At 54.8% G+C, this 21,835-nt stretch overlaps 3 protein-coding genes across 3 annotated transcripts; 1 reads left to right on the plus strand and 2 right to left on the minus strand.

Annotated features, from left to right (window-relative positions):
• Positions 1–2,452: 2,452 nt before the first annotated feature.
• Positions 2,453–11,925, plus strand: Ppp4c (protein phosphatase 4 catalytic subunit). The gene is made up of 9 exons (XM_042666794.1): positions 2,453–2,544; positions 2,769–2,937; positions 8,140–8,191; positions 9,315–9,365; positions 9,592–9,693; positions 10,168–10,341; positions 10,424–10,550; positions 11,238–11,427; positions 11,510–11,925. The coding sequence occupies exons 2-9, from the start codon at positions 2,840–2,842 to the stop codon at positions 11,637–11,639; spliced, it is 924 nt and encodes a 307-aa protein (XP_042522728.1). The 5' UTR covers positions 2,453–2,544; positions 2,769–2,839; the 3' UTR covers positions 11,640–11,925.
• A 342-nt stretch (positions 11,926–12,267) lies between these two features.
• Positions 12,268–16,559, minus strand: Tbx6 (T-box transcription factor 6). The gene is made up of 8 exons (XM_042666774.1): positions 16,442–16,559; positions 16,123–16,357; positions 14,772–15,039; positions 14,525–14,671; positions 14,370–14,440; positions 13,210–13,283; positions 12,948–13,131; positions 12,268–12,859 (listed from the first exon to the last, which is right to left on the minus strand). Exons 1-8 carry the CDS (start codon positions 16,557–16,559, stop codon positions 12,646–12,648), a joined length of 1,311 nt encoding a protein of 436 aa, XP_042522708.1. The 3' UTR covers positions 12,268–12,645.
• Positions 16,560–17,646: 1,087 nt separating this feature from the next.
• Positions 17,647–21,457, minus strand: Ypel3 (yippee like 3). Its single transcript, XM_042666775.1, has 5 exons — positions 21,311–21,457; positions 20,444–20,626; positions 20,301–20,344; positions 19,959–20,067; positions 17,647–18,161 (listed from the first exon to the last, which is right to left on the minus strand). The coding sequence occupies exons 2-5, from the start codon at positions 20,558–20,560 to the stop codon at positions 18,072–18,074; spliced, it is 360 nt and encodes a 119-aa protein (XP_042522709.1). The 5' UTR covers positions 20,561–20,626; positions 21,311–21,457; the 3' UTR covers positions 17,647–18,071.
• Between the last annotated feature and the right edge of the window lie 378 nt (positions 21,458–21,835).

The following is a 21,835-nucleotide window of genomic DNA, read 5'->3' on the forward strand; positions in this document are numbered from 1 at the left end:
GCAAGCCAAAGGCCCTGAGTTCAAATCCTGGCACTGACAATGCTGGGATTTAAAGTGGATTAGTTTCATGTAGGCAATAGAACCCTCCATAATGCAGGACATCTTGAAACTCTGCTGTGGAGCTCAGGCTCCAGGTTAAGAACCAAGCTTCTGAGTTGCATTCTGTGAAGTTAAAGTGAGGGCCCCGTGTTTATCCCCTGCCTTGAACCCTTGCCAACATCCAGTCTTGGGTGTAGTAGCAGCTACACCAGTTTATAACTGCTGCAGATCCTGATTGTAATGAGGGAACTGGTTAGTCTTGCTGTTTAATTTCCTGCAACCTCCCTGCGCTTTCCTGGTCCGGGAAGGATCCAGACCAGGAAATATTGACCTACACACTTACGGAATTGCAGTGATCCTCATAAAATTAACTTCCAACTATCTAGGAATTTAGAAAGCTGATCTCCTTCCTATATGCACCTTTGCTTTCATCCAAAACCAAGCCCTGGTCGGATATATAACTCAATAATAAACTACCTAGCATTTACAAGACTAGATTCACCCCTAGAACGGTTAGAAAACCCCCCCAAACCTGTCTCTAGTACTCAACTTTCAAAAATTTAGAAACTCGGAGTCTTTAATCCCAGCTGCTAGGGAAGTGGGTACTTTGGCTAGTGGCCAGTCTGGGAAAAAAAGATCCCCTGCCCCCATTTCAATAAGCTGGACCTGGTGGTACATAGTCAAAAATAGACCCTACCTGGAAAAACAAAGCTGGGGCAGCTCAAGTTCACTTCAGAAGCTGGGCAAAGGAGCTACCTCTCAGGAGGCTAAGATCTGAGGATCATAGTTTTTTGTTGTTTTTTTCTGGTCGTGGGGCCTGAACTCGGCCTGGGTGCTGTCCCTCAGCTCTTCACCTCAAGGCTAGCGCTCTACCACTTGAACCACAGTGCCACTTCTGGCTTTTTCTGCTTATGTGGTGCTGAGGAATCGAACCCAGGGCCTCATGCATGCAAGGCAAGTACTCTACCACTGAGCCAACTTCCCAGCCCTCCCCCCCCTGTTTTTTGTGGGTCGTGGGGTTTGAATTCTGGCTTTGGGCAGTGTTCCTCTGCTCTTCAGCTTACACACTACCACTTAAGCCATAGCCACCACTTCCGTTTTTCTAGTGGTTTATTGGAGATGAGTCTCATGGAGTTTCCTGCCTGGGCTGGCTTTGAACCATGATCCTCAGATCTTAGTCTCCTGAGTAGCTAGGATTATAGGCATGAACCACTAGCACCCAGCTAGATCATGGTTTGAAGCCAATCCAGGCAGAAGTCCATAAGACTTATCTGTGTGGCTCAACTGGTAGAGCAGCCAGCCTTGAGTGGAAAAAGCCAAGCAAAGGCACCAGGCCCTGAGTCCAAGCCTCAGTACCAGCACACAAAAAATTCCAGTTACTACAAAGAAAATGCAAAGAATATTGCAAAAGGGAACATTAGTGCAAATGCACAAAAACTGGATTGCTTGAAGGTCACAGGTAAACATTTGAAGGTATATGGGTTACTCTGCCTACGAGATACTAGGGAAGGTCTGGGAATGTGACTTAGTGGTAGAGTGCTTGCCTAGCAAACCTGGGTTCTATTCCTCAGTACCACATAAACAGCCAGAAGTGGTTCTGTGGCTCAAGTGGTGGAGCACTAGCATCGAGCAGAGAGAGGCTCAGTGACAGAGCCCAAGCCTTGAGTTCAAGCCTCAGGACTGGCAAAAAACAAAGATACTAGGGAAGAAGAGGACTTGTGATGGGACAGTTTGGAGGGTGTTTCTGCCTTCATTTTTATAACAAGCTGATATCCAGAAACCTGGGAATGGGGAGGTGTGAGGCACAGGACACTGGAGCTACGAGCAGTTTTCCTGCGTTCAAATCTCAAACCTCTGACCTAGTGTCCTCTTAGGAAGAAAGAAAGAAATTTTCAGGCAAAAGCAAGCGGCGCAGGAGTGTGGCGTGCGAGGGGCTGCGCGGATGCAGGCGCTGGCACGGGGTGGGACGGCGGGCTCCTGGTGAGGTGCTCTGTAAGTGCTGGGGCTGCAGGCGTGCACCACGACGCCCGGCCTGAGCGGCCTAACGCTCCTCCAGGATGAAGATCGGGGCTGCTGTGTCTTCACTGAGCAAATGCTTATGAATGCCTACAGCAATGGCCCTTGTAAACCCTGCTGCTGCCACGGTGGGCCTGCAGTGGGGGGGATGGAGGGGGGGAGGCGACAAGACCCCCCAGGACCCGCCTCCCGCGCTGTCCCCAGACCGAACCGTCCGTGGTGAGTCCGGAGGACTAACGGTCTGGGCAGAGGCGACTTCCGGTTCCTTGCACCTCCCCCCCCCCCTCATTCTCCGCCCAGAGAGCGATTGGAAGGGCGCGGCGAGGGCGGGGACGTGTGTATGACGTCACGTCCGGCTCACGGCGGAACTGGCCTCCCTTTGCTTCCGCGGCGGGGCCGGAAGTTGAAGCGGCTGTGGCGGCGGCCCAAAGCGGAGGGAAGGAGGGAGGCAGGAAGCCGGAGAGCCCGAGCCGGGGTCGCAGCGGCGCGGTGAGAGTCGGAGCTCCCTCCCGGCCACCGTCGTCAGCGCGGGGTCGCGGGGTTCGACGGGAGTTAGCGGGGCCTGCGGCCTGGGCGGTGGGACGCTGGGGGTCCCGGCGCCGATGTGAGGGGAGGCCGGGGTGGGGGGCGCCGGGTCGGCCCCACAGTCCAGTCGCCCCCCCCCCGCCCCGTGCGTACACTCTGACCCGCGAGCTCGTCTTCGCCTTCCCCAGGAGACCCCTGTGCGGCGCGGAGGGGGCGGCGGCCCCGGCTCTGACCCGCGCCGGGGGGAGAGCGGCGGGCCATGGCGGAGATCAGCGACCTGGACCGGCAGATCGAGCAGCTGCGGCGCTGCGAGCTCATCAAGGAGAGCGAAGTCAAGGCCCTCTGTGCTAAGGCCAGGTGAGCCGGGCGGGCTCGGGGCTCGGGGCTGGGGGGGGCCGGTGCGGGGACCAGCCCAGCGGAGGACTTGGGGGTTTGTCCCATTCTGGAAGCGTCCCCCCTCCCCCCGAGAAGCCAGGTTTAGGACCGCCAGCCTCGAGGGACAGTTTTATGTGCCGGAGAAAAGCAAACAAGGATAATAACACTTGGAAAAGTATTAGCTGGTGCGTTGCCAGTGGAGTAAAAGTTGTAGGAAGTTTTAAGAAAGTCAAGGAGGGTCCCAGCCTCTATCTGTCGACGCCAACGGGGAAGACTTCTTTGGAGCAGCCTGGAAGAATAAGGTGCTACATGAGCTAGGGTCGGCAAGAATAAACGCCACAGGCTAGAATGTCACAGACCTCGTGGGTTATAAAATTCTCTTTCTGCCATCAGCATCGCTTAAAGAGAGGTAGGTGGTTTGTCCCCATTTCAGAAGTGAAGACTCATTGTTCAGTTACTTCAAAGTGAAGCTAGTTTTTTGGGTCTTGACCTTTTCTCAGTCCCTGCTGCACCAAGATGGACTTGGATTACTGTTTTATTTTGATGTGAGAGAGCATAAGAAATTAGTAGCAAATAAGGCACAAGTAGTAGAATTAAGCTTGATGTAGAGAAAGGCCTGACTCAAGAGTTTAATGGGAATTAGCAGGAAGTAACGGTGAAGGGTCCAGGTTTAAGAATAAGAGGGCCTTCAGTTTGGGTCGTCTCTGCCTCCTGTTGTGGTGATAGTGAGGTGTGTTGGACTTTATAGGTAAAGAAGAGGCCATTGTGTAAGGTAGTTGTAAAGATTCGTTCAGTGGGTTGTGCTTGAGGTGAATTTAGCAGTGTTTGGTAGCATCAGTGCTGACAGTGAGCCGGTGTAGTTGACTATGTGCAAAGACGATGGTATATAAAGAGATGAAGCAATCAGAAACTGCTAAGAGAAGGTGGGCCTAGAAGGCTGGAGATAATCTGCTGGCTGACGGGGATACAACTGAGGAAGGGTCTTCCCAGCATGGCAGAGTGGGAGTGGAAGCCTGAGACTTGGGCAATAGTTGTAGAGACAAATGACCTGTCCCTTCTAGAGAACTATAGTGGCTTCTACTAGGCTGGTGAGCTGTAAGAGAAGAGGTAGCGAACGAGTAGCCATGCCCCATACAAGTTTTCTCCACTGCCACCCCTAGTCCTATGAGATTGGAATCATTTTGCTGTGTTGAGCTTTAGAGACTTAGGGACTTGACCCAGGTCATCCTGTGAGGAAGTAGCTGAGCTGGGTTCTGAATCTGTCCTGAGGCTCTTTGTTTGACTCTGCCCCTCACAGACACTCTGAAGCCAGTCAGGGCTGAATTTGATTAACAAGCTATGTCCCTTTAAAAATACCAGACTGATGGGGCTGGGAAGGTGGCTCAGTGGTAGAGTGCTTGCCTTGCATGCCTGAGGCTCTGGGTTCGATTCCTCAGCACCACATAAGCAAAAAGAAAAAGGCCGGAAGTGGTGCTGTGGCTCAAGTGGTAGTGCGCTAGCGTTGAGCTGAAGAGCTGAGGAACAGCGCCCAGACCCAGAGTTCAGGCCCCACGACTGGACCCAAAAAAAAAAAAAAAAATACTGGACTGAGGCAGTGCGCAGTGGATCACATCTATAATTCCAGCTACCCAGAAGGTAGAGATGCAGAGGATCGTGGTTCTATGCCAGCCCCGGCAAAAAAAAAAGTAAGGACCTCCATGTCAGTCAGTAAACCAGGTGTGGTGGTGAATGCCTGTCATCACAGCTACTGGGGAGACTATATGTAGGAGCATCATGGTCTGAAGCTGTCCCAGGCAAACACGTGAGACCCCACCTGAAAAGTAACTAAGCTAAAAAAGGGCTGAGGGAAGGCCTCAAAAGTTAGAGCGCCTGCCCAGCAAGCGCAAGGCTCTGAGTTTAAACCCCAGTATCACAAAGAAAGCTGGGGGGGGGGGGGGGGGGAGAGGGCTGGGACAGGCAAGAGTAAGCAACTAGCTGGGCTCTTCTGTTTTGAAAGGCAGGAAAAATCACCCTGACCAGACCAGCTTGTGGGAAGTTTTCGTTTTCCTCACTCCTTTAGCACTAATTTGTATTTTTAGGAACTTACACTGATTGCTGACTTGTATTGTTCTTCCCCCCTTCTTCGCCTAAGTCTAATCTTCCTCTCCCTCACTGGCTTGTGCCAATGTGGTGGAGATGCTGGGCAATGCTTGCATAGCATCTTGGAGTTGTAGATTTTGATAGGAGTGCAAGAAACAAGGAGCTACGAAGGGACTGGGCAGAGGGAGTCCTGCCCTGGGGAGAAGTGACTAAACTGAGACCTGAGTTGGCCACTGTTTTCCCAGTCTCAGTCTGAAAGGAGAACAACTCCAGCACTTAGCCATGGCCTGTTGGGGACCCAGCAGAAGCTCTGACTGAAGCTGGCACTGGTGGCACATACCTGTAATTGTAGGTACTCAGGAGGCTGAGATCCGAGGGGGAAGGTCTTTAGCTTGACAAATACAAGAGATTCTTAATCTCCAATTAACTAGCAAAAAAGCTGGAGCTTGGAACTGAGGCTTGAGTGGTAGAGCTCCAGTTGTGAGCAAAAAAAGCCAAGTAAGAGCCCAAGACCCTCTGTCCCCCCGAGAAAAGCCCAGAGTAGGGGCTGGGAAGTTGGCTCAGTGGTAGAGCGCTTGCCTTGCATGCCTGAGGCCCTGGGTTCGATTCCTCAGCACCACATAAGCAAAAAGAAAAAAGCCGGAAGTGGCACTGTGGCTCAAGTAGTAGAGCGCTAGCCTTGAGCTGAAGAGCTGAGGGCCAGAGTTCAGGCCCCACGACCAGACTCCCCAAAAAAAAAGATAAAAGAAAAGCCCAGAGTATACATAGATTACATCAAACCCTGTGGACCACAAGGCCTCCAGTGTCTGAGCTGAAATTGCTCCTATTTAAAATTATTAAGGGGCTGGGAATGGGGCTTAGTGGTAGAGTGCTTGCCTAGCCTGTATGAAGCCCTCAGTTCGATTCCTCAGTACCACATACACAGAAAAAAGCCAAAGTGGTGCTATGGCTCAAGTAGTAGAGTGCTAGCTTTGAGCAAAAAGAAACTCAGGGACCATGCTCAAGCCCTGAGTTCAAGCCCCAGGACTAGAAAAAAATAAACACAATGAGCTTTTGAATCTTGTCTTCAGTTTGAATCTTAGCTTTGCCACCATTAGCAGTATGGCCCTGCTAGTCACTTGACCTGTGAGTTTCTGAAATCATGAGGCTCAAATGAGATTCTGTGTATCCAGGTATAGGCCAGCACATGGGCGGGCCCTTCTTGACAGGTGTGTTAGTTGAAGTAAAAGCACTGCAAGGGACAGAGCCAAGATTGGAGTCTAAGCTGCCTTCTCAGACCATGCTGGGCCCTTCCTTGGACTGAGTGGGTTTGCATAGAAGGCCCTACGTGTGACCTTACGGGGTTTCAGGTTTTGAGTCGGTCTGCAGAAGAGTGTCAGGAAACTGGGCTCTCAGATTCTCATTTAGCTACTCCCCAGCTTTGTGGACTGGCAACTTTTCTTCAAACTGATTTCTGTACATCTGATGGGAGTGACAAGAGCCTCTCCAAACTGGACATTGGTGGCCCACACTTAAAATCTTAGCTATGGTCTTGGGTTCGATTCCTCAGCACCACAGAAGCAGAAAAAGCCGGAAGTGGCACTGTGGCTCAAGTGGTAGAGTTCTAGCCCTTGAGCTGAAGAGTTGAGGGACAGCACCCAGGCCCAGCGTTCAGGCCCCACGACCAATGAAAAAGACCAAAAAAGCAAAACAACAACAAAATAAAATCCTAGCTACTCAGGAGGCTGAGCCTGGGCAGGAAAATCCCCAATAAACCACCAAAAAGAGGAGCTGTGGCTCAAGAGGTAGAATGGTAGCCTTGAGCAGAAAGGGCTTAGGAACAGCGCCCAGGCCATAAGTTCAACCCCCAGGATCAACACTTAAAAACAAACAAAAAACCATCAGGAAGGTCACTGTGAGCAATTGATATGGAATGACATGCCCCACCAGACTCTATGTGGGGGTGGGAGAGCCCATGTGCTGTGTGGCATCTCAGACCACTGCCAGAACCTCTTCTTTTTCCCAGGGAGCTGAGGCACACTACCTTTGTTGAGGGACAGCTGAACTGCTGTTTGCTGAGCTCAAGGACTTACGGCCTAGTGGGAAGAGATTGGCCTCCCCCAGCAGAGTAGCTGGATGATAAATGAGACCCGGCAGCCTGTATCCTGAAGCCAAAGCAGCAGTCTAATAGACACCCATATCTTCCCTGCCCTGGGACTTACTGAGGCCCTGCATCTGAACACGGTTGCTCAGTGGTGTGTGTCCACGCACAGGTCTCCTACTGTCCTGGCACAGTGTGTGGGCTCCCACATTCACCCATGTGCTTATCATTGGACACAACTTGGCCTCTTTTTTTTTTGGGGGGGGGGGGGGGTCCAGTCGTGGGGCCTGAACTCTAGGTCTGGGCGCTGTCCCTCAGCTCTTCAGCTCAAGACTAGCGCTGTACCTCTTGAGCCACAGTGCCACTTCCAGATTTTTTCTTCTTGCTTATGTGGTGCACCTCTTGAGCCACAGTGCCACTTCCAGATTTTTTCTTTTTGCTTATGTGGTGCTGAGGAATCGAACCCAGGGCCTCAGGCATGCAAGGCAAGCGCTCTACCACTGAGCCACCTTCCCAGCCCCATTGGACACAACTTGGAAATGCAGTGCTATTCATATTGGCCATCTTGTAACTGACAGTGATTTTTGTCTGTGTCCCGTATCATAAGGGGAATCTGGAAGTCCTCCCTGCCTCTAAACAGGAGCTGGCAACCTAGGAGCAGGCATCTCTTTGAAGGTGAATGCACTCCAGCCCTTGTGTTTGGACAGTCTGCTCAGTGGTTGGTTGGTAGAGAGTGATGGCAGATGGCAGTCAAGGAACAGTCAGGGAATGCTTGAAGGGAACAGGGGCTCTGTTGTGGAGGTGAGCAGCTGGGGTCAAAGCTGGAAGCCTGTCTGGAAGACCTTGAACTGAGGCCAGGGTGCAGTGGAAGGGCGTGGAGGGCTGCAGTCAGCAGATCCTAGGGAAATCAGCCACTTCATTCCTGTTCCCTGGAAGTTTAGGGACCACTTCATGTTCTCCCCCCTGCCAAAAAAGTCAGGAATTGGGCTGGGCCAGCTGTAGTGACCCTGGTCTTCTATTTCCAGAGAGATCTTGGTAGAGGAGAGCAACGTGCAGAGGGTAGACTCGCCGGTCACAGTGAGTATGCTGCCCCTGCTTGGCCTCTTAGGCACGCTTAGTGGCTCCACAAGGCCACTTCTCATTACTGAGAACCCAGGAAGCCCTGTGTCGTGTCCTAACCCCTTCCTGCCATCTTCCCTCCCATCGGAGATCAAGGGTTAAAGCCAACCTGGTCAGACAAAGAGACTCAACTCCACTTACCAAAAAGCCAGAGGTGTGGCTCAAGTGATAGAGCACCAGCTTTGAGTAGAAAAAGCTGAGCACAAGACCTGGGAATAAGGCCTCAGTTCTAGTTCCAGTACTGGCTGAGGATGTAGCTCATTGGCAAGCATTTGCCTAATGTATATAAGGCCCAGGGTTCCATCTTGCATATCACAAAAAAGAAGAGAGGTAATGATGAACTGTTCACCTGGCTCAAGTGGTAGAGTACCTAACCAATAAGTAAAAGGCCTGGAATTCAAACTAGTAACGGCCAAAACAAAAAAACAAAACTGGACACTGGTGTCTCACACCTGTAGTGCTAGCTACTAAAGAGGCTGAGATTAAGATTGACGTTCCAGGCCAGCCCAGTCAAATTAAAGTTTGCAGGAGCCTAACTCAACACAGAAGTCTTAAGTGTGGTGGTGTGCACATGCCATTCCCTGACCTCAGGCTCTCATGGAAAAATGAGACGCGAGTTCAGAAATAATCAGAGTGAAAAAGGCCGAGCCATAACTCAGGTAGTATAGCTCCTGCCTAATCAAGCACAAAACGCGCCCTGAGAACAAATTCCAGTACTACCAGAAAAGAAGTAGGAATTTTATTAGGAGGAAGCTTTGTTGGGGGCAGAAGGACTCTTAACTTGGTGAGTGGTTCTAGTCACATGTCTCTGTGGGCTTGTCAGTAACTTTATGCTGGGGATTTGAGGGGAGTTGAGAGGGGCCAAGTTGTCAGAGCTGTGGGTCTCTCTGGAAACTTAATACTGCTCTTGCTCCGAGCAGTTAACACTCGCTGTGGGGGGACATGGGGCGGGGGGATGGTAGTTTGGGACCTGAGACAAGTGGTGCAAGTGTTTACGTTCTCAAGTTTCTTCTGTTAGACCCTGGGGACAAAAGGACTGTCCCTTTGTTCACTCTGAGTGTCAGACTTTCTTCCTTTGCAGGTGTGTGGCGACATCCACGGGCAGTTCTATGACCTGAAGGAGCTGTTTAGAGTGAGTGGGGAGCAGCTGGGAACGGGCTCTGGGGCGGCCGGGGGTCAGGCCCCACGGGCTGAGCGGAACTCCTACTTTGCTGTATGCAGGGGTCAGAAGTCGATGGGCCTTGGGCAAAAGATTGGCCTGGACTGGATGAGACCTGGTCGTTGTGTTGGGAGGGTTGGGGTGGGGGGATGGGGGGTAGATGGTTCAGGTCCAGACAAAACCAACTCCCTCTGTCTAGGTGGGTGGCGATGTCCCTGAGACCAACTACCTCTTCATGGGGGACTTTGTGGACCGTGGTTTCTACAGTGTCGAAACTTTCCTCCTGCTGCTGGCACTCAAGGTGGGAACGAGTGGCCGCCTCAGTGCCCTGCTTCCTCCCAGCCCTGTCCCTGTCTGTCCACTTGCCACGCCCGCAGCGGGGCAGTCCAAGAGGCCTTGACCTCTAATAAGACCATCCAACCGGCCTTGGGGGATGACACCAGCCGGGCACAGGGCCTGGGTGGGAACAGAGGCTCTGTGGTCGGGAGGTGGCCGCTGGGCCACAGGATCCATCGGTGCGAGGTGATTGGGCCTCAGGTGTGTAGACTTGGCTTGGGATCTGAAGTTTGAAAGACAAGCCACTGTGTTTGTAGCTGGGGGGCTTGGGTGTCCATCCTGTGGGGGGGGGGGATGCAGCACAATTTAGGTAAGAGATGGCACAAGTGTGGGCCAGGACGGTGGTGGTGACCGCGAAGATGACGGACGTGTGGACTTAGGAGCCAGGTGGAGGGCCGGGCTGCAGCCAGCGCTGGTGTTGCTGTTCCGCCGCTGCTAGGTTCGTTATCCTGACCGCATCACCCTCATCCGAGGCAACCACGAGAGCCGCCAGATCACGCAGGTCTATGGTTTCTACGACGAGTGTCTGCGCAAGTACGGCTCGGTGACCGTGTGGCGCTACTGCACTGAGATCTTCGACTACCTCAGCCTGTCGGCCATCATCGATGGCAAGGTAGGCTGGCTCCTTGGGATGGGAGAGCGAGGGTGCTCTTGGCCCACACCTCCCTTCCCTCTGGTATTTGTCTCCCTTCTAGATCTTCTGTGTGCATGGGGGCCTTTCCCCCTCCATCCAGACCCTGGACCAGATCCGGACAATTGACCGAAAACAAGAGGTACCCCATGACGGGCCCATGTGTGACCTCCTGTGGTCCGACCCTGAAGGTGAGGCTGGGCAGGTGGGTGCCCTTGGCCAGGCAGACTAAAGCAAGTGCCTGAAAGGCCAGTTAGACTGGGGAGGAACGGGACAAAGCAAAGCCACACTTGCTGCATCCTCCCCCTGCCTGGCTGGACCTGTAGAGAACCAACCGGCAGCGTGGGCGAGTGCGGGGACCGAGCGGCAGAAGCATGTGTACTGAGGTCGGGGGCTGGCAGGGCCGGAGTCCCTGGCTCCCTCAGTGGGAAGGGTCTTCAGAACCTGATAGCACTAGCTTCAGAGGCCAGGCCCCCAAAAGGGTCACTCCCTGAAGACCCCCTCATTGTGTAGGATTCCCTGCCAGCAGGGGACAGAGCTGAGATTTAAAATCAGCTCCACTCCATCTTGCCACTCCAAGATGGCCTTAGCATGGCCGCTGTTTGGCTGGGTCCCTCCTGGCCTACGCCTGCCATTCCCAGCCTGGCCTTTGTGAGCCTTCCTGATGGGAGGAACAAGGTGGTGTGTGTCCCTGTGAGCAGGCAGTCCCCACCCCCGGGCCTTCTGGGTAGAGCTCACCTGCCTTGCCATTTGCCATCCACTCTCCAGAACCCCGTAGAGCCTCTGGTCGATAGAACAGGGTGGTCCCCTCCGGGGCAGCGGGTGAGCAGAGATCTTGAGCCCCGCCCCCCTCCCCCCATCCTTGCCTTGCACCTCAGATACCACAGGCTGGGGTGTGAGCCCCCGGGGGGCCGGCTACCTGTTTGGCAGTGATGTGGTGGCCCAGTTCAACGCAGCCAACGACATTGACATGATCTGCCGTGCCCACCAACTGGTGATGGAAGGTTACAAGTGGCACTTCAACGAGACCGTGCTCACTGTGTGGTCCGCACCCAACTACTGCTACCGGTGAGCTGGCGGAGCCACGTGATCAGGGCGGGCGTAGGGAAGGGGATCTAAGGCGGCCCCTAACCGTTGCCCCTGTGTCCAGCTGTGGGAACGTGGCAGCCATCTTGGAGCTGGATGAACATCTCCAGAAAGATTTCATCATCTTTGAGGCCGCTCCCCAGGAGACACGGGGCATCCCTTCCAAGAAGCCCGTGGCTGACTACTTCCTGTGACCCCTCGGCTTGCTTCTCAGCCTCTCTGGCCCTTGGACCACTGTGACTGCCCTCTCCTCAGTTGGAGGCTGGGCGTGGAGGGGCTCCCAGCTCTGCTCTCCCCAGGGTGAGGACTTGATCGGGAGAGATTGGAGCCTCGGCCCCAGGCTCCCTTCTCCTTTCTCCCCACTCAAACCATGAAGTTTTCAGTCTTTTTTTTTTTTTTCTTTTTTTTTTGTTTGTTTTTAGATAAAAGTTTTGAGAAAAAAAGAAGAAAAAAAAATTCTAATAAAAGAAGAAAAATAAATGGTTTGGGGGTTTGTGTCAGGCTTGCGTAGGGAGCGGAGGAGCCGGCCTGGGACATGGGGTACGTGTTTCAGTCCAGACTGCTAGGAAGTCTGGGTGCTCACCCAGAGCCTTCGTGTCCCCGCCCAGCAAAATCGCTCCCAGAGGGGCCTACCCAGTGCCAGAGAGCCACGGGAGACAACCCGCATCCGGAGACCTCTCCACCCCTATTTTTCTGAAGAGAAAACCCGTCAGAACAGATTGATTTCTGTGCGTAAAGCTAGACATGTGGAGAGTGACCATCCCAGGCCTGGCTTGGGTCTGCGACAGTCTTGACTCTACGTGGCCCCAGCGAGTACCAGCACCACGAGCCCCATGGGTCCTGAGCACTGATGTCTTTCGAGTTTTATTAACAAAAATTACTCTGCTCCTGAGAACAAATTGGTGGCGGCTTGCCCCTGGCCGGGGAGGGGGGGGGCTGCTGTCCCATTTGGCCAGGCCAGGCTCCATTCACACCAAGGCGAGAGCAGGGAAGGGGAAGCTGGCCCCAGCTGGATTCCAGCAGCCTCTCCTGGGCTTTGAAGCCAGAGGGGGTGGGAGTGAAGTCAAGGTGTGAAGTTGGGGGGGGAAGGCAGCCATTTGGCAGAGGGGGAGGAGGGCAGAAAGTTGAGGGGGGCTACTGGTTGGGGGAAGGGAAGCAGCGGAGGTAGTTGGGGAAGATGCCACAGGGCTCTGCAGTGTCTCAGTACATTGGTTTAGAGCCCACATCCAGGAACCCTGAAGGTCCTGGGTAGGGGATGGGGAACGGCCCCCCTTGGAGGAAGTGCGGGGTAAAGGGTGCTGCGGGTGGAGTTGCCGCGAACCCTGATCCCCCCGGCCCCGGCTGCAGCTCCAGAAATGCAGCTGAGTAGGGGGCTGGGCGCCCGGATTCCACAGCCTCAGGGAAGCTGGGGTTCCTGAAGTAGAGAGAGGTGTCAGAACGGGGGGGGGGGGGGGGGGGGAGACGCCCGCCCTGCCCCGAGCAGCCCACCCCTGGGCCCTCACCTGGCCGGTAGGTGGCTGGGGGCCCCGTGGAAAGCTGCCGGGTGGAGGACGTAGGCCTCAGCACTGGGACCTCCACAGGGAGGCGCCGGGGCAGGAGCAGCTTCTCCGGGAGCTGGGACCTGCTCCGCGTCCGACTCCTGAATGTCCCCGCCCAGTGTGGAGTCACAGGGACCCCCTGGTGTATCTGGGGGAGACAAAAGGGATACACTGGGCCAAGGAGGATCGTGGTGGCAGGCCTCCCGGCACTCAGGACAGCACTCACCTCCATTCCCGTAGGCCTCTGTGGCTGCTGGCTCTGTGCCCCGAAGTCTCCTCTTCACACGGGCGTCTCGCTCCCTGGGGAACAGTGATAGTGATGATGATGATGGTGATGATGATGGCACTAATAGTACTTACCAGGTGCCAAGCATGTCACCCTCCTGGGGTCCCTGTCAGTTACGTGTCATTTATTGTGCCCATTTTACAGATGAAGAAACTAAAGACCAGAGAATTCCCATGACAAGGAAGCACAGAGCTAAGATTTAGGGCCCACTTGGAACTTTGCAGTGCTGTCCCTCTCCATGGAAACTGGGCAGTGGTGACACGGCCACTAGCACACCCAGCCTGATACTTGCGCTTTCCTCATCCCAGCCCCCCAGCAGCAACCTTTCTGGAACTTTCCATCACCTGTGCAGTTGCCCCACCCGTCCTCCTCAGCATAACTTCCAGCATATGCCACTTCCAACATCACTTCCTCCAGGGTGACCTGGCCTCCTTCCTGATGTTTCTTACAGTCCCACATTTTATAAGCACCCCAAGGGCAGGGGGCCGGACTCCGATGCCCAGTCCTTAGTAGGCCCTTACAGTCTAACCTAAACTCCTTTCCCATCACCATGTGACTTGCCACCTCATGCCACCACACCCAGCATTGCCAAGGCCAAGTCCTGCCTCAGGGCCTTGCGTGTCACCTGGGCCCACAGCCTCCCCTCCCCTTCCCATTCCCTCACGTCCTCAGAGAGGCCTTTGCAGACCTCTTAGCTAATACTCCACTCTTTCTCCCCCCCTCCCTCCCTTTCCTGTTGGGGATGGAATAGTGCATTACCACTGAGCCACACTCCAGCTCCACCCTCCTCCTCCTCCCCTGCTTTCTCTTCTCTAGGGAACTTAACATTCTAACCATTTGTTTCTCTCGTATACTTGCAATTCCATTCCATGAGGATGGTGATCTGAGCATTGACTGAATCAATGACTTAAAAAATGTTTTTACTCTTCATAATTGTTCTTGACGCCCAGCACAGGGCCTGACCACATCAGGACTAATAAATGGTGAAGAAGAGTGCAGGAATGAGCAAGGTGTGGCTCAGGTTAGTAAAGTGCTTGCCTAATAAGCCCCAAGTGCCTGAGTTCAAATCCCAGTAACCACAGGAAAAAACAAATACCCACCTCTTGCAGTTTCTGCCATTCTCCCGGAACCCTTTGGCAAAGGGATTGGCTGCAATCTTCAGTTGTGTGATCTGGGGACACACATCTGGGCTAAAGCTCCTTTGTGACCTAGGCAGAATCTCCAGACCCCCACCCCACCCCCGCCCGGCACTCACCCGTGGGTTCTGGTAGGCTGTGACAGAGATGAAAGTGGTCTCAGGGAAGCGGAAGGAGGCCACGCCCCCCCAGTGTTGGCTGCAAAGCTGGGCTGCCCGTACCAGGTGGATGCGGGGCTGATACTTGTGCATGGAATGCAAGATCAGCTGGAAGGGGAGATGCGGGTGACTCACTATTCTCAGCCTTAGCCTTTGTCCCAACATCACCCCCCCCACCCCTATTCTGGGGTCCCAGTCTGAGCCTCACATGGCCATGGGGGTCCAGTGTGCTGTTGGTGAGTTTGACCCGATGGAAGGACACCGGCTGCCGCATCCAGTGGGCCCCCGTGGCAGGGGAGTCGGGGTGAATGTACACACGATCCGGCAGCCGGGGCTCAGCCTTGCCGCTAGGCTCCCATCGCCGGCCCTGCCAGCGGTATCGAGCCCCGTCCACTGGAACCACATCCAGAAGGAATAGGTAGCGAGCCTCTGGGTCCAGGCCTGTGACTGACACTCGGCAAGCTGGAAACATGCGCCTGGCACCCGGGAAGAGGGGAAGAAGCCTGGAGCTACCCACTGCCAGAGGCAAGGCTGTTACCAGCAGGCGGCTCCAAATGAGCACTAGAGTTCTGCTACACAAAGTTCAAGGGAAGTAGAATTTTACCCCAGAGGGAGTTGGGCGCTGGTGGCTCATGCCTGTCATCCTAACTACTCAGGAGGCTGATGTGAAGATCACAGTTTGAAACCAGTCTGGGTAGGAAAGTCCATGAGACTCTTACCAAATGGCAGAGCACTAGCCTTTAAACACAAAAGCAGCTCAAGGACAGTGCCCAGGCCCTGAGTTCAAGTTCCAAGAACATCACTAGCCCCACATCCCCAAACCAAAAATACCAAGAGTCTAGGAAGGTAGCTCAGGCTTGATGGGGAAATAGGACAGATGGGTCAGGGGATCCTAAGCAAAGCCCACAGTCTTGACCCCAGCTCCTCTTGCAGAAGAGGTGCTATCTTGTCTTCCTAAAACCTTGCCAAGAAGCCTCCTACTTTCCACTCTGATCCCTTCACTTGGTCTCCACAACTGTTAGGCAAAATTGCTTAGGGAAAAAAAAAAAGTCAGCCCTAAACCATAGCGCAGGCCCTTAGATAGCTTGCCACCAGCCACACGCTGCTTCCTTGTCTCTAGGGTATGCCTGGATCTTGTCACATGCTGCCTCATACTTAAGTCACACACGCTTCTTGCTCCTGATCCTGGACAGATTTTCCGATGCTAGTCACTCGGCTGACCTTTGACCTCAGTCAGTCTGAATCTGATTCCAGCCACACACACTGATCACTGCCTGATCTAGGCCACACACTAACCTATAACATAGCCAGACCTTCTGCTACAGATCCAAAGTGGTTCTCAGTAGATTGGCTTCTAAACCCAGTCAGAGACCTCACAGACTGACAGTTGGCCCTTGCCACAGAATGATTCCCGATGCCATCCAGTGTCATCCTTGTCTAGGGCATCATCAGATTCAAAAGAGCTGCAACTCCAAGGAAATCCCCAAACACGGCCCCAGAGCCCCCAAGAACCTTGCCTTTCATGAGACCCAGCTCAAACTGCCTTGGCCATCCCTCACCTGCCGGCCTTGGTGATAATCATCTCTGTCCCCACAGCGCTGAATTCTTTCCACAGCTCCTGATTCTCCAGGCTCAGGCTGACCCCGGGGAGGGAGTGGAGGGCCTCTGGGGCTGGTGGGGCTGGCTCAGCACCCAGGGCTGGGGGCAGAAGGGGCAGAGGTGGGGGTGCAGCCAGGGTGCGTGGAGCAGCCTCAATCCCAGAAAGGAAGCAATCCATCTTGGGGGGGTCCAGATCTGGAGATGTTGGAAGAAGAAGAAATCAGCAGCGGGAAGCACAGCCCCAATCCTCTACCCAGAAAGGGGGGTCTCACTTCTCACCTGGGTAGCGATAGCCCTCTGCCAGGGCAGGTCCAAAACTGGAATCTGTCCCTGGCTGGGGAGGCCCCAGGCGGTAGCCTGTCCCCAAGGAGGGGTATAACTCTCGTGGATGGTACATGTTGTAGTCCCTTCTAGCCTCAGGGCACGTTGCTAGAGTCCCAGGGTGCTGAGAGGTGCCCCCTTTATAGCTCACAGCTCAGCCCCTTCCAGACCCGAGATCACAGCCCCTCCCCTCTTTGGGGCCCTGGAGGTGGGCTGGAGTGGAGACCCCTGGGGGCCTTGAAGGGGTCCAAGAAGGGGCCGGATACCTGGGTACCCTCCCCTCTCCTCTCCCCCCCCCACCTCCCCGTGTGGCTTCATTAGCCCCGACCCCCTGCCCCCTCATTACATAATTAACTCCTCGGTCTGATTGATCCCCAGGGCTTGGTCAGGGACGCAGTTTGGCCCTTCCGGCCAGCTGGTCCGGGTTCCCACGGCAGGAGCCTCGGCTAGCAATAAGCCTGAGGCGGGGCCTGGACCCTGAAACTGAAGCTGAGGCAGTCCTTGAAGACCCCGGAATTTTTGCCAGGTGACTCCCTATCACCACCCACAACACATTTCACTTGGACTGGCCTAGGAGGGGAGGAGGAGGAGTACAGGGTCGGAAAGTCACGGCCTGAGCTAATTACATGGGAGCACTGGGAAACATCAAGAAATCGGTCGCAAAAGACAGAACCCCGAGGTCCTCCTTGCTTTCCATTCCATAAACCCCCCACCCTCCGTCACGTCTCAAAAAGTTGAGGAATGAGCACAGCTCAAAAGTTCCTGACGTCTCACGCCTCAGAGTTGCTTAGAGGATCCAAGGGAACTACACTTCCCAGCAGGCCTCGCGCCAAAAGCGCGTAAGAAGGCCGGGAGCAGTTCGCGCTAGGATGACTGGGAGTTGTAGTTCGAAGAAGAGGTTCGGTTGAAATCGAGGCACGCCGGCCTGCTGATCGGGAACAGCCCCTAGGCGGCAGCCAAACACTAAAGCCAAAAAAAGCACAGACCAACAGCCGAGGTCAAGGCCTAGAGGGTCATTGTGGGCTTTGTGATCTCCACTGGCACTGGAAATGCACCAACTTGAGCTTAGGCTCAGAACAGGTCTATAGCGCAGGAGTCTAAATCCGAGTCTCCCCGTTCCCCACCCCACCCCCCTTCCTGGATTCCACGTGAGCCTGGGGCTGGTCTGCACTTCATTGTTTTATTATGTACAAACGCTACAGAACGAGGGGAACAGACACGCATGGGCTAAGGGGCCGATGGGAGTAGAAGGTCACAGGGCAGATAGTGCACTGGGGCCAAGACAGCAGCACACAGGCCATAACTATGGGGCAGGCGGGACAGGAAGGAAGGGGTTAAAAAAACAAAACAAAACGAGATCCAAGCCAGCCAGATCACAGGAAGGAAGGGGGGGGGGTTGTCATCCCCCTTCTGATTTCCCCCTCCCCCCCAAAGTCACAGTGCATGCAATAAAATATATGTACAGGAGCTGGATCCTTCCTGCCCTGCAGGAGCCCCGAGTGTCCAGAGCTCCCTTCTGCTGGAGGGAATCCAGTGGCGCCCCCTGGCGGCCAGGCCAGGCTGGCGCCACATGCGTCAGGAGCAGGGGTCAGTCCCAGCCGTTGTCTTTGATCATGTGGTTGAGTTCAATGATGTACTTCCCCTCTTTGTACTTCTGGCTGCTCTCAAAGGCCTGCTCCTGGAAAGGAGGGGAGGAGCCAGTCATCTCCCCGGCAAATGCTTTACCACCAGCCATACGAGTTGGGGAGTATGACTGGACCCATTTTACTCAGGAGGAAACTGGCCCCGGGGAAGCCAAGCAACCTGCCTACGGACATAGCTGGTAAATGGTAGGGCTGTTTCTCACTACCAGGGTGCAGTCAGAATTCTGAATCACAGCTACTTTTGGAGTACTAACAGCAGCTCCAATGGAGGACCTAGAAGAGCTCATAGGGTTGCAACTAGTTGGTGGCCCTGCGAGCCATTTCAACCTACTTGTGGTTGAAACAGCAGAGTTTAATATAAATAACTTTAGGTGGCTGAGCACTTGTATAGCAGGTACAAGGTCCTGGGATAGATCCCAGCACGTCAGACAGAAACAAAAGAAAACAACTAAATATTAAACAATCCTCATTTCTAGGTACGTGCTCACTTCCGTTTGCTAGTCTGCTTTCTTACCAGATACTATGATTCCTCTTTGACAAATCCAGTGTTTACTTGACTTTGCAAAGGTTAAGCATCTTTTGTTTTTGTGTGTGTGCCAGCATTGGGCTTAAACTCCGGGCTTGGACACTGTCCCCTGGCTTTTGCCACTCAAAGTTGGTGCTGTACCACTTTGAGCTATCCCACGACTTCTGGCTTTTCTAGTAGTTAACTAGAGATCTGTCTCACAGACTTTCCTCATCTGGGCTGGTTACCAACCCTTGGTCCTTAGTTCTCAGCTTCCTGAAGAGGTAGGTTTACAAGTGGGAGCTACTAGTGTCCAACTAAGATGAAAAGTTTTTAATCTCTGGATCTGGCCATCTCATTCTTTTACAGAGATTCTCAGAGAACCCAAGACACCTATCCAGAGACACAGAGCAAATCTGTGGCAGGGCAAGAGGTAAACTCAAGTCAGGTATCTCAGCCTGGGACATCCACCCCACGAAAATACTCAGAGCGAGGCCTCCCCCAATCCTTTCAAGATTCCCAAGAGCATCTCTAATCTGATCTCCAGAAAGGTGTGGGGTGCCTCCTGGCCGCATTATCTTCCAATGCCAGATAAGGAAATGAGACTCAGTGTATCGAAATCAGATCCTCCACCTCAGCTGAAGTAGGGAGAGGGTGGAAAAGGAGTCTAACTTCCATATTGCCAAAGGGGTCCAGGCAACTTCTCTGATTCTCTATGAATAACAGTATGAATGGTGACCCAGGGTTTGTTTTTGTTTTTAAAGTCAAAAGCCACAAACAAGCTCTGTAATTCTAGCCCCCAGGAAGCTAAAGCAGGTGGATTGTGGGATCTAAGCCAGGCAGGGCTAGATAGTAAAACTTTGTATCAAAAAACAATTATAACAATAGACAAAATAAACCAAGAACAACAAAACAAAACATCAACAAGCCAAGCAAGAGTCCGGTCCCTATCCTGTTACTAGCTGCTTGTTCTTGGGCAAGTTCCCTAATAATTCCAGGCCTCCTTCTCTTCTACAGAAAATAGATTCTACCATCAGCACTACTGTCAACAGGAGTGCTTGCAACAGTGTTGGCAAGGAACTGTGTTCAGTATGTGGTCTCTGCTTATACCTTGTCTCTAAAATAGGGGTGGAAGAAGTGAGTTAGGGAAAAAAAAATCCTAAAAGCCCTTGTAGGCTGTGAGGGAAGAGGTCATGGTCAGGAGGTGAAGACAGTTTGGTTTGTCTGCGCTGGCTCTATGCACTCTGAACGGTTACAGAGACTGTAAGGAAGAGGCGATGTGAGGTCGAATCAAAGGCCAGCCTGGGCACCCAGATCACTGACTCACATATTTCCAGCCCAAAGTGGTCTTGCAGTTTTCACAGTGGATGTCAGCGACAGCATGGAGGCCTGTCAGCAGCACCCGCTCCTCGGCTGGCCCGCAGCCCACGTTTACCCTGTGGGGACATGGGACAGTCCCAGGGAGAGTTGCACCAGCACACAGCCCTCCCCTGCCAAGCTGGCGTCCAAGCCCGTGTGTCCTTAGCCTCCAAGAAAAGGGTGATCAATGGCTTCCCGTCTGAATTCCTGAACCATGGAACTCTGGGATTCTCAGCATGATTTGGGGGGGAGGGGGAGGTCACAGGCCACAAGAGGTCAGGGGAAAGAAAGACAGCAGACTAATACTCACACAGAATTGAAGAGGTAGGCGCGCCCCTGACTGCCCTGGAAGGACTAAAGGGAGGAAAGCCAAGAGGGGATCAGGACGGCTGATGGGGAGTTGCCAAGTAGCCCTTGTGGCCCCCATTCTCGCCTGGGCTGTGGCCTGGTTACCTTGGAGATGAGGTCGTCGTGGTTGGCCAGGTGAGCGCGGCAGTGGGCGCAGCTATACCTCCGATGGCAATCATCCAAGTAGGCCTGAAACGTCTTGGGCTTTGATATCCGCACCATGGCGGGGGCCAGGGGCAATGGCCCCACGCGGGGAGCGGCCCACGGGGAGCAGAGGGAGCCCAGTGCCTGCCAGGGAGGGAGGAGAGGGCGCCATGAGGCCCCTCTGGCCACACACACACACACACACGCATGGAGGCACGCTCAGACCCGTGGGGACCGTCACACTTGGCTACTCTCCTTTCCCCAGAGCCGGCAGCCTCACCAGGGACCAGAGTCGACTCGGTTTGGCCTCCGTAAGGAGGCCTCAGGTTGCATCAGTGGGGAAACTGAGGCTAGGAGGAGCTGCAGGTGGGTCACCCACCTGCTTCGGGTTTCAGCGCGGCTGATGGGGCGGGTGAAGCTGGTTAAGAAGGGGCTGGCGAGTGGATGGGCTGTCCGTCTCCAGTTGAGGGGGGTGGGGGGGGCCTAGGCATCGCCGGTTCTTAGGACCCCATTCGTGCTGTGGGTGGGGCTATTTGGGGGGGTTCCAGGAGTTCACCTGGGGAGCGGGGTCCTCCACCTGCAGGCGGCCTCGCTGAAGGGTTAGCTAGGAAGGGGGGGAGGCTCTTACCTGGGCGCGCTGGGTCTCACCTCCGCCGAGGGAATCTTACCTGCGTCGCGGAGCCTTACCTGAGACCCCCCCCCCCCCCGAGCTCACCTGGGGGCGCGGGGCTGGGGGGGGGCGGGCGCCCGGGGAAGGGGGCTGTCCTCGCGGGCGGGCGGGCGGGCGGGGCGGGGGCCGACGCGCAGCCTCGACGGGGCGGGCCTCACCTCGCCTGGGCGCGCGGGGGTGCCCGGTCCGCGGGGTGGTGGCCTGGCCTGGGAGTGGGGGGCGCTCCTAGCGGGCGCCGTCCCCCCCGGCCCGGGTTCGCAGCCGCCTCGACTTGTTTACACCGAGACCAGCTGCTGCCGCGGCTGCGGCGGGAGGGGGAGGGGGCCGGCCTCCGGTCCCGGCGGCCGCCCGGGCCAATCGGCGTGCGGCATGCAAATGAGGGGGCGCGTCATAGGCCGGCCGGCGCAGGTCCCGTCTTTCCTCTCCTCCCTCCCTCTCCGCCCCTCGCCTCCCGACAGCCCCCACCCCAGGCTCCCGCCGGCCCGGAAATGCGGCTGCGGCGCGCTCGCTCGCACGCTGCTGCCCGGAGGGGGCCAAGGTTTGAGGGTCTTGACCCAGCGTGGGGTCCGGAGGAGGGTGGTGTCTGCACCACAGGCGTCATCGTATCTCGGTTTATCCACCCTCGGTGCCCGATCTTCTTCTAATCGGCAGCGATCCCGCAGAGCAGGTTCTCCTATTGTCTC

The sequence above is a fragment of the Dipodomys spectabilis genome, unplaced genomic scaffold (genome assembly GCF_019054845.1).
Source record: "Dipodomys spectabilis isolate Male_0828 unplaced genomic scaffold, ASM1905484v1 ptg000366l, whole genome shotgun sequence".
Lineage (NCBI taxonomy): Eukaryota > Metazoa > Chordata > Mammalia > Rodentia > Heteromyidae > Dipodomys > Dipodomys spectabilis.

Excerpts from the sequence above, each read along its gene's own strand:
- Ppp4c (XM_042666794.1), top strand. The coding sequence starts at position 2,840 with ATGGCGGAGATCAGCGACCTGGACCGGCAGATCGAGCAGCTGCGGCGC. Across the intron at positions 2,938-8,139 it reads GCCCTCTGTGCTAAGGCCAG|AGAGATCTTGGTAGAGGAGA; the intron begins GTGAGCCGGGCG and ends TTCTATTTCCAG. Across the intron at positions 10,342-10,423 it reads CGGCCATCATCGATGGCAAG|ATCTTCTGTGTGCATGGGGG; the intron begins GTAGGCTGGCTC and ends TCTCCCTTCTAG.
- Tbx6 (XM_042666774.1), bottom strand. The coding sequence starts at position 16,559 with ATGTACCATCCACGAGAGTTATACCCCTCCTTGGGGACAGGCTACCGC. Across the intron at positions 13,284-14,369 it reads AATGGCAGAAACTGCAAGAG|GGAGCGAGACGCCCGTGTGA; the intron begins GTGGGTATTTGT and ends ACTGTTCCCCAG. Across the intron at positions 12,860-12,947 it reads CCCAGCCACCTACCGGCCAG|GAACCCCAGCTTCCCTGAGG; the intron begins GTGAGGGCCCAG and ends TCTCTACTTCAG.
- Ypel3 (XM_042666775.1), bottom strand. The coding sequence starts at position 20,560 with ATGGTGCGGATATCAAAGCCCAAGACGTTTCAGGCCTACTTGGATGAT. Across the intron at positions 20,345-20,443 it reads ACGACGACCTCATCTCCAAG|TCCTTCCAGGGCAGTCAGGG; the intron begins GTAACCAGGCCA and ends TCCTCCCTTTAG. Across the intron at positions 18,162-19,958 it reads CCACTTTGGGCTGGAAATAT|GAGCAGGCCTTTGAGAGCAG; the intron begins GTGAGTCAGTGA and ends CCTCCTTTCCAG.